Genomic DNA, 11,113 nt, shown 5'->3' on the forward strand with positions numbered 1-11,113 from the left:
TAATATTCTATAATGAATTTTTTAATTATATTTGTAACTCAAACTTTTATATAGTGATCCTTGCATGCATCCCGAAATTTGAACCGAAGTAAACATAGTCGATCGGCCCGTAATCTATCAGATTAAGCCAAATTTAACCATTTTAGGTTAATTTGATATTGGCTGAATAGTTGCTTTCAAAAAATTACTAATCGTCTTTTAAAAATAATAATTATAATTTTGACAGATCATTTACGCCAAAAAACAAATAATCCCGAGAAAAATTCGGCTCATCGATTAAAAAATAATCATCGGTGCATCATAAATTGGTTTCGTATCGTAATTTCTCATCTTTTAACATCCTTTGAAAAAATGGTAAGAATGTAAGTAATATTTAATATTTTTTTTCCAAATATTTAGAAAAATACATACAAAAGTGTATAGCGGACAAGCACAACTTTACATTCTTCTAGTTACCGAATAAAGTTATTGTGTTAATGTGTCAATCCAAACATAAAAATTTCAAAACTATTTATTATAATTAATTACATGATTTAGCAAAAAAAATTAAAGAAAATAGTATTATTAAAGTAATTAAAAATACAAAAATGAAGATTTTAAAATTGAAGTAAAAAAAAATATTGTAAACTTCAAATATTTTGTCCCACACCTGATCTTAATGGACGTAATATGAAAGTTTAACATGATTGCGTAAAAGTGTCAAAATTAATTTTCAGTTATACAAACATAACGTGTCCATTAATTTGGAAATGGGATTTGAGCCTAAATAGGAAACAGATAGAAGTGCTCTCGTGATGATTTACACAATTTTTTTTTTTTTGGTAAAATGAGATACTTCATTGTCCGAAGCGTTAATTTACTTTAACCCCGTTTTTGTCCCTGTCACAATCGACAATTTTATTTCCTTTTTTAAATATGTATCACGATTTATGTAGCACTACCTATTTGACCCCTGGAATTATGCCAAATAAATAAATGACACGTAGGTCAACGTAACATTTGCGAGTTATGCAACGCGAAGGACTTAAACGGTTCCGTTTTCCTAATTAATTATATGATAAAGAACATACAAATATATAAAATATATCTAAAGTTTGGCAACGAAATTACCTCCCTCCATACCAAAACCGTTACTTCATACAGTAACGTTGTAGTACTTTTTCCTACTACCTTAAATTAGCTATATATTGTAAGTTCCACTATTGCAAACTATTATCTGTCATTAACCACAATTTTTTTTTTTGCTGATTTACATCATGAGATAACAATGAGGTCGGTTTGTAATATATAAGAGAAGTGAAATTGATGTCGATCAGGTGACAAACACAGAAAATGTGATAATGCGAAAGCTAACCATTTGATTTTAGCACAAAAACTGTGTGGCCACTTATCTGATCGACATCATTTTGAAACGGCTGATACTGTGCGCATGTAATGTTAGACAATTATAAGATACCCAGCTTTATTTATTTATTCCTTATCGGTAAATAATTAATGAAGATAGACATTTTAATTTGTCCTATTAAAAGAGTATCTTTCAAACAATTATTACACGGCATTTTCGAAATGAACGAGAACTGATTTTTTTTCTTGTTTTATTCAACGGTTTATTTATAATTTTGACTAACGTTCGTTTGAAAAATTAAAAATGGATTATTCTTCTCTAAATAGAATTCGGCCATAAGGGCCATAAGCTGGTTTCTTTTTGAGTGACTATTATGAATAAGTTTAAAGTTTTTGTATATCGATAGTTATTAAAAAATGAAAATTTTTTATGTAAAGAAAAGATTAAACTGCTGTCGTGTTCAGTATTACAATACTAGGAAACGGAAACCGTTGTAAGTCCGGATCGTAAGATTTGTACAAAAATCCAAATATCTTTAAAAATTCAATTTGTACAAAAAATCTGGCATCCCTAAAAAAATAATAATAAAAAATGAAACGTTAGAAACGTTTCTTTAAGGTTAAACAAGTAAGAAAAGCCCTCACAATTTACCTTTAAAAGTCCAGCATGTACAAAAAACCTGTGTTCCTAGATAAAAGAAAATAAAAATGAAACGCTAAAAACGTTTCTTTAAAGCAAAACAAATAAAAAAACAACTCACCAGTCCGGTATGTACAAGAAATCCAGAAACCCTAGGAAAAAAATAAGAAAGTCGTTTAAAAGAAAAATATACTTACTAGCCGAAATCTAAAAAAAAAAGGTAATAAACTTTTTTACTTGTTTATTTTTAATGTAGCACGAAATTTCAATACACATTCTGTGCGGACCAATCAGAAATGACGCGTGCGGACAACCGGAAATCGCCACGTGACACTAATTGTAAAATTATATAGTCCTTCGCTACGCTCCGGACAATTAGCGAAAAACCGCAAGTGTAAAAAAACTAGATTATTTGTAATTTTCTGCTACGTCACCTACGTATTTCTTATAATTTCTATCTTCTTCAAACTCAATGGAAAATTAGTTATTCGTTTTATCTTCTCGATAATCTTGATAAAAATTCCAAAATTGACTTATTAAAACAATTCATTTATATATACGTGTACCGTCAATAATCATTCGAGAAACAAACACGCACATTAAAAAAAATCGTGAAAACTTTAAAATTGTGAAACATTTTTTTTTTTATATACGCAAATGTGGAACAAGGTTTTTTAAAGAATTATATTTTATCGTCATTATTTTGTTTCGTCCAATTTGAGACAATTAATGAAAGATTCTTTAATTACATTATTTGGTAATTTTAAGTTTTAACTTCATTGTTTTATACATCATGTGATATTCCGATTTAACGGAATATTTATCTTTTTTTTGTAACTGGAAATTAAATGTTTTCGTTAATCGTTACAATTAAAACTTTTTTTAAAGGAGAATTATCAAAGTATTGTTGTAGATCAAACAAAGTCAATGAATAAATATCAAAAGGAAATTGAAGGAGTCTTTTTCAAATTAGTCGCTCTGACATATCGTTTAATTAGACCAAAAAAAGCGGACAATTAATTAAGTAAATAAACTTGGATTAAATAACTATATTTAGTTTAACGAAAATAAAAGATACCACATATTAGTAATCTAAATTTTATGAACACAAGACTTTACTTATGACAACAATGAACGTGCGCCCATCCTTTATTAACCAGAATTCGTTAGTCTCTCATTTTTTGGCCTTTCTATATGCCATGATTAGTTGGTAGATATTGGCTTGTGTTTATATTATTTCAAAAGTTAAAATTTTGAAGCTTCAAATGATTTTTATGAAACAAATAGAAACAGAATTGGAAATCGATATGTCACATGAATAAAAAATTAAAATATCCGAAATTATACTTGTTCCACAATTAGAATCTTGATATAATAAATTTTTTATTGTATTAACGTTTCAATAAATTCAATCCATTCACAATATTATTATATTGTATTACTCGTTCATAAAACTAGAAGGTTTGAATATTTTCATATAAACAAAGCGAAAAATGAAAATAAAAAAAAAATAATTAAAAACGGATTCGAATTAAGATGAAAACTTTCCCATATTGTAAGAAAAATACCAAATAAAGAATTATGAAATGTGTTGCACAGACTATTAAGTTGAAGTTTTTATTTTAGTTTGACAAACTCTTGATAAACTTTCAGTTTATGAAATATATGAAATATTTAAATTTTATTCATTTAATTTTTTTAAAAAAATATGGAAGTATACAAAATCATTTGCAAAATGACGAACGTTATTACCATGAGATTTCCGACCCCTAAATAATTAAAAATAATCCGGATTGTTATGCACTTTACAACAAGCAATGCCCAGTTCTGTGCAAATTGATTGCCTGTGAAACATTTTCAGAAATATAAACACGACCAAAAGTATTCAAATTTTTTTAAAAAATTCTTTAAAATTAAAAACAAGTTATAATTTCTTTTTTTGGATTAAAGGGAATAAATAATATTACTAATTATTTAAAGAAATTTTTTTTTTTTGAAGAATATAAGTGACACGATCCATTTAATAGAGGATTTTAAGAAGCAAATAGGTACTACGGAGTGATGTAAGCGGTATTGATCTCTTAGATAATAACAGACGGAAACATTGAGTTATGTTTAGAATTTAAACCTACAAACAAATATTTTATAATACAGATTCATATATTGAGATGGAAGAGGAAAATATAAAGAAAATAAATTTATCTCAAAAGAGTTAAAGGACTGTCCCGAATGCGGGAAACTTAGAATCTCTTTCGGATGATGTAAAGATTATGAAACTAATTCCATGAAGGAAAACTTTCCTTATTGGACATCTGAAAATAAAGTGATCGATAAATTAATTCGTTATACTCAACTTTATGCCTCTCAAACTTATGATTATTTGGAATGGTTCCCGTTCGAGACTTTTGAAATGGTCAGATACATCGGCAGTGGTGGATTTGGTAGCGTCTGTTCTGAGGGACAAAGGTGGAATTGGGATGATGGTGCGCAAGAATGGACTCGAGTTGGACCTACTTCATCATGTTTTCTTTTATGGAAAGTGGTTTTCCAAATAATAATTCAGAAAGTAATGTATATGGTTCTCTATCCAAAATTTTTTTGACATATAATCGATCACCTCGCGTATATTTCAATGAAAACAAGCTATTATCAGATGATACTACATATTATATTCTGAAGATTATGCTGGAGAAAGACTGAGGAAGTAGGAATCTCAAATACACCCCCGAAACGAAAATGATCTTGAGAATACAGTCTAGTTTATTATACAGTATATTCACGAGAAACATGCAAACTTATATTGCGATTAGAAGTAGAGGTCTATTTTATGCAAAAATATATGGAAACATTATGTAATTTAGTACGTAAAAAGGATAGATGAGTTTTTATTAAAAAAGAAGATACATAAAGATGTATTTTCTATTATTTATTAATAATCAAAATTTGCTATTTATTTTTGATTGGGTATTTCAATAACGCAATTATTAGAAGATTTATTTAATACTCCTTTTGCTCACGCTTCATTGTCTTGAGAAACAAAAATAATTTTGATATTTCTTCTGATAGGTTATTATTCTGATACATAGAATTATCAAGTGGAGGTATGTGTAGTAGCAGGTGTAGTTAGTGCAGTTGCAATGATGGTAGCAATAGCAGTTGCAGTTATAGTAACAGTTGTAATAGTAGTTGCAATAGTAGTTGCAGTAGTAGTAGTAGTTGCAGCCGCGGTGGCAGTATTAGTTGTAGTGGCAGTAGCAGTGGTACTCGCTCGGGCTCTTTGTGATCCTGTTTCATTATTGTTGTTTAAAATCGACGAAATTCTGTTATTATTCCTTATTAATCTAGATCTCATTAAAAGAAACCATAGGACTTAGCCACCATCTTTTCTTTCACTTTCAGATCGTTTTACGTTCAATCAAACTAGAATTTATGTTAGAAATTATTTTATATCATATGTATATAATTGTTGAATAAAATTATTATAAAATAAACTTTTTTTTACCGATCAAAAACTTGGTTTAAGTTAAAAGGTTCCAAAAGAGTATTGTTATATACAAAAACAAGAGTTTACCATTTGCAGCATATTCACAATGAACCATGGAAAAATGAAGATATAACCAAATAAATCCCATATTTTTCAACTCCCCTTCCAATTTATCCAAAGAAAATGACTTTCCAAGATTTATTTGATAATTTCGTAGAATATTTTGCCGATTTCAACAGCCAAAAAATAAAAATAAAAATAAAATAAAAACTAAGTATGGACTAATAAATTTAATTTTATACATTTTTTTTTATCGATTTTATTGAACTTACATTATCAGGAATCGACGATTGGAAATATACGTTAAGGAAAAGTGGATGAATGAACAATTTCTTTTTGAAAATACTTGAATGTTTCTTTGATAAAAATAATTGCAATACGGATATAAAAATAAAGTGTTTTAAAGATTCACTATCTAACATATTGTAATATTTGCATTTTTATGTTTCTTTCTTGCAAACTATTTTAGTAATCATGACCTTGAACATACAGTATTATATCTCATAAGAAAATTCTTTATTATATGCATATATGATTTTAAGCGATATAAATGTAAGTTTCTTTGAAGGCTGAAATTTGAGGAATAGTGTAACGAAAATAAACGCCTTCAAATCGAGGCATTTTCATTGACAAACGAATTTAGAAATTTTTAATTAATTGGATGTTATGTTTACTTTTTTGATAACTTTATTTAAAAAAAGGAATACAAGCATTTCTCACGAATTTGGTGAAACATAAAAGCTAATTTTAATAGTGCTTATGATTAATTGACCAATTATTTGTATTTTTATTATTTCTCTTTACCAAGTAGGTTAAAATGTCTCAATAATTTGAATGAACCTGATGAATATCATTAGTTGCCCTGTAAAAAAAGTCGATCCGTTTTTTATATTCCATCTTTTTTCCGTAAAAGGCTCATATTTCCGGAATTAATAACCTTATATCATGGAATTTATCGAATTATTTACATTTTCTGTGAAAGGCTTATTTTTACGGAGTTTTTACAGAAATAACGGATAAAATTTTTTATAGGTTGTCTTCAAAAATACCGACTTTCCTGGCAAATTAATGGTTTCACGGTCAATTTATACTATTCTTTATATTGACTTGAAAATCAGACCTCATAATTATTTAAATTTCTCATTATTTTTATTAAATGATCGCACTTTTTTTGGATTGATTGCCCCTGCTCATTTAATCTTGAGCTTGACAACAAAATATTATAAATATTTTAATAACCTCTTAACGATCAGACTTTGTGTCAATTTTTAAAGTTTGGGTACGATGATAAACTGAAATTCTTCATTCCCGAATAAATTAGTGACACACTGTTAAATTAAAACAGCAGTTTGATTGATCTAATACAAACATAATTTTTATATTTTTCTAAAAGTATTTTCATTACTTCGTGATCTTGTTCGAATAATTTACATTCTTCATTGATCGTCGATTTCCCAAATTGCGAGGCTTGCGAGGCTTGATTGAGAACCTCCTTCTTTTTCTTCAAATATTTGAACCACTTCCTGTTCCTGATCCTGCTGTTGCTAAAGAAAAATTAAAGATAATTGTTTGTTTTTTGTTGTAATTTCATGTCACAGAAGACCAATAGACTGTTCCAAACGGCTTTTTAATATGCTAACCATATTAAAGCCCCAAACTTACAAGTACAACCTGCAAACACTTAATGAAGGGTTATCGATTCTACAAAAGATTTTAACTTGATAAAATGAATCATATAAAATAGTTCATTCAAAGTCAGCTTCAAGCTTGGATAACAATGATGACGGGATCTATACCAGTTCTGCATCTAATCCATATATATCAATATTGGTCATAAAGGTAAGTTGATGGTAATAATTATAATAATATCGTTGGAATGAGTTTAAACAGTAACGGTTAAAAAGCATATATATCATACTCTTATTATCAATATTGGTTATTTGAACCTAGAAATTGTAATATAAGTGCAATAGTAATACTCCAAATATAAGACTAGCGTTAACCTTTTAAGTGGGGGATTTTGCTTTTAAATATTATACAAATGTAACAATAGAACAAACTATCGGTAGAATTGAAACAAAATCAAACATTTATACCTTGGAAATAAGAAAATCAGAATTATTTGAATTTACAAATCATGTTGGTATGGAATTTCATCTTTGGTATGCCTATTCTCGAATTATTGGAGATATTTGTTGGTGGAACTAAAAGTATACTATTTCATTCAAAGTATACAGTGAATCTGGATCAGAAACGGTTTCAGTCAAAAAATTACCGTGCCACCTATACCACCTATACTTACCGCCCAAATAAATGGGGATGGGAACCAACATCCCAAATCCCCCGAATCCTCCGAATCCTTGGCCAAATTTTTCTTATAACCGACGACATCGGTCGTATGACTCACGTGACATCACGCAAGATCACGGGAGGTATAGTGCTACCCTAAAAGTTAATATTTTATGGCAAAAATTCGAATCAATGGAAAAGCAGACAGAATGACGGAATACACTTAGATGTTATCTTTGAAAAGAAAATTATGAATCTAATGAATCTAAAAGTATACTAGTTGAAGGAAATTCTCTTATTATTGATAAGTTTATTGATACTAGTGGTACAGGACCCCGGACAATTATAATCAAGGTCATATCCCCTATGTTAAGAATTTTTAAAAATTTATTATTGCCATTTTGAATTTATTTTAAAAGATATAAATGTAAAATTTTAATAAAATAGTTGCCTTCCTACTATTTATAACTTTGTAATTTTAAAAGTAATATTTAATAATGTAGTTTTTTATTTTTTTGAATATTTCTATGTATACCGATTGTGAAAAAGTGTATATTTTTTTGCCAAATTTTGCCTTGTTACACAACTTTATCTCTAATTTTAATCAGTAAATTTGCATAATTTTGGTATCAAAAGATTCTTTTCTTTAAAAGAACCATTTTTTTCTATATTATCTTATAATATTAACTTAATAAAATTATAAGATAAATAATGTATAAAGTTTAAAACATAGTCAGATGTGACCTCAACTATAATTATCCGGGGCCCTAGTGGTACTTTAGAAGTAGAAGGCGATTAATAATATTATACCACGTGATGTACGTGATATTTAAATAGGGGTGATATTTTTTTTATAATTTATAGTTTATTATATTAAGGTATTTATATACATGAGTCTTCAGTAGTAAAGCTTAATATAATAGAAAAAATAAATAGTATTTCTAATTGAATAAGAAAAGTTTGAATATAAGATAATTTGTTTAACGTTACGGTCGTCACGTAATAAACTGGCCAAGTTAATCTAAACGTCACAAAATTTTTTAATTATATAGATTACTATTTTCACCAAATCAAGAAATACATGTAAAAATTTTAAGAAGTTAAATTGAACATTGACAAATAAAATAACCATACTTTAAATTAAAAGTTGTCATATTATTGTCTATATAGCCAAAATGAAGTGAAAAGACAGAATCTACAATTTACAAATAAATGTTCTTAAAAAACAATCCACACTTTTTATGATTTAAAAAAGAAAAACTTTTCAATTAATGTTTCAATATAGCTAATATAGAGTACTAGCAATGTAGAAAATAGACGGTCAAAATGAAAAAAATCTACTGTATAGTCACATGATAGTCACATGCTAGCAACATTGAGGTTTTTAAATCAGATTATCAGAGGTTTCAGCAGTCATTTGAAGAATCATTTGCCATTACTGAATTAAGTAATTATAAATGCAAAAGTTAAACCCGAATTAAAGATTCGTTTCAAATAAGTACTTTCTTTTTGATCTATATCGAATTAAAATCTTTTTAATATGACTTATAGTTCATACTGTATGCAGTGTAACGTCTTTTGAAAGATGTAACAATGTAACATATCTGAAATGCAACACTTTGACATTTTTTTTGATTTGTTCATATGATTCTTGTTACCCAAATTTGCAAATTGAAATAAAAAAATTTGGTGATCTGCGGTATACAATTATACAATAATTTTTTCCCCACATATGTTATATTTTTAAATTGACGTATAATAGATTGTTCTTGAATTAATAAATTTAGTTGTTGTATCTAAAAAAAATCAAATTTTTTCATATCTGTATCTGTAATTTTAAATTGGGTTAAAAAAATGAAATTAAAAGTTATTCTTTAGTCGTTTCTCAACTTGATCAGATTTTAATAAAAAGTCAAACTCCGATATAACGATATGTTGGGTTCCATATGAAAATCTTTGAAAAAATAACATATCAAAATTATAACGATATCTTTATATATATGTAGTAGGAAAGTAAAAATTTTGTTGTATCGTTAAGATTTAAATAATCAATACGTTTTTTTTAAAAAATAATAAAATTGACACCTAGAAAATTTTTTGTAACGAAATTAATCAAGAATTCTCTAACCTTTTTAAGGTAATAATTTATTGAACGTAATGATAGTATTACATGCATACTACGGTTACTACACTCCCTTATTTCACAAGTGTAAATTATCTTATAACAACAACAAATAGAATGTGATTTATTAATGTTACGTCATCCCCAAGAAATATTGGTATAGGTCATACAGCACATAAATGAAGAATTGACCAAATTTATATAACAAGAATTTTTGGACTAAATTTAGATATTAGCTTAGCTAATATTATTTCGAAAATAAAAATTTCTTTTGTAAAATATAAATAATTATAATTTAAATCATATTTGTAATTTTTTTCTTCCCAAGAACCCAAGAACAATTACGTTCGGAGATTCGGTGATCAGTTCTAAATTCGGAAATAAGAAGATTCTTTTTTTCTTCTTAAGAAGTTGGAATGAAATTGAGAAGAATTGGAAGTAGAACTGGAAGTCCAATTGTTAACCGTACAATCTTCCTAATATATTTCAAAAATAACAGCGTCTCTATTAATTGAATATTCTACGATTCTTTGCGCTAGATTTTATTTGATCATCAGATCATGTAGAACAAACATAAAATACAAGAATCTTTACTTTAAAATTCTTACTTACTATTAAAATTCTTAATCACATGGATAAAAATAAAAATATCTCAATTCGTTCGAAATATATTTAGAATTCTTATATTTTTTAATTATTTCATTCAACTTCAAAAATAAATTTTTGTTATCGTTCCATAATCATATATATAATACGTTTGGTGTAATATATTGTTGCAATATAAATATTTTTCCTGTTTAATTAATATATAGTACAATATTACTAATCAATATTTTTATTTGAAAATTCTATTAATGGTTAAGGTTAGTGAAATATAAAGAGATTATTAAATATCATTATTCAAAATTAGAGGTATAAGACTAATATCTTGTTTATTCGAATTTGGAAAAAGGAGTTCAAATTCTTAAAAACAAAAAAATATAATTTTTATTAATAGTTAATATGTGTTAAACAAAATAAAATATTTTATGTTTAAAAAAAGGTGATAAAATACATATCAAAATAATGATACCATCTACTTTGATAAATGTAAATTTTCACAATGTCATTTTTTTTAAAGGATTGATAAGACCCTTTGCATGTATTATAAAAAACTTTCCATTTGAATTTTTCA

General features: G+C 27.0%; 2 protein-coding genes across 2 annotated transcripts; one reads left to right on the plus strand and one right to left on the minus strand.

Moving 5' to 3' along the window:
• Positions 1 to 4,268: 4,268 nt before the first annotated feature.
• OCT59_008957 (uncharacterized protein) lies at positions 4,269 to 4,586 on the plus strand (the record flags this gene model as incomplete). Its single annotated transcript, XM_025325830.2, has 1 exon — positions 4,269 to 4,586. The coding sequence occupies one exon, from the start codon at positions 4,269 to 4,271 to the stop codon at positions 4,584 to 4,586; it is 318 nt and encodes a 105-aa protein (XP_025179367.2).
• Positions 4,587 to 5,075: 489 nt separating this feature from the next.
• OCT59_008958 (uncharacterized protein) lies at positions 5,076 to 5,336 on the minus strand (the record flags this gene model as incomplete). The annotated part of the gene is made up of 1 exon (XM_066133221.1): positions 5,076 to 5,336. The coding sequence occupies one exon, from the start codon at positions 5,334 to 5,336 to the stop codon at positions 5,076 to 5,078; it is 261 nt and encodes an 86-aa protein (XP_065999684.1).
• Positions 5,337 to 11,113: the final 5,777 nt, after the last annotated feature.

This window comes from Rhizophagus irregularis, chromosome 17, assembly GCF_026210795.1.
Source record: "Rhizophagus irregularis chromosome 17, complete sequence".
In the NCBI taxonomy this organism is placed as follows: Eukaryota; Fungi; Glomeromycota; class Glomeromycetes; order Glomerales; family Glomeraceae; genus Rhizophagus; species Rhizophagus irregularis.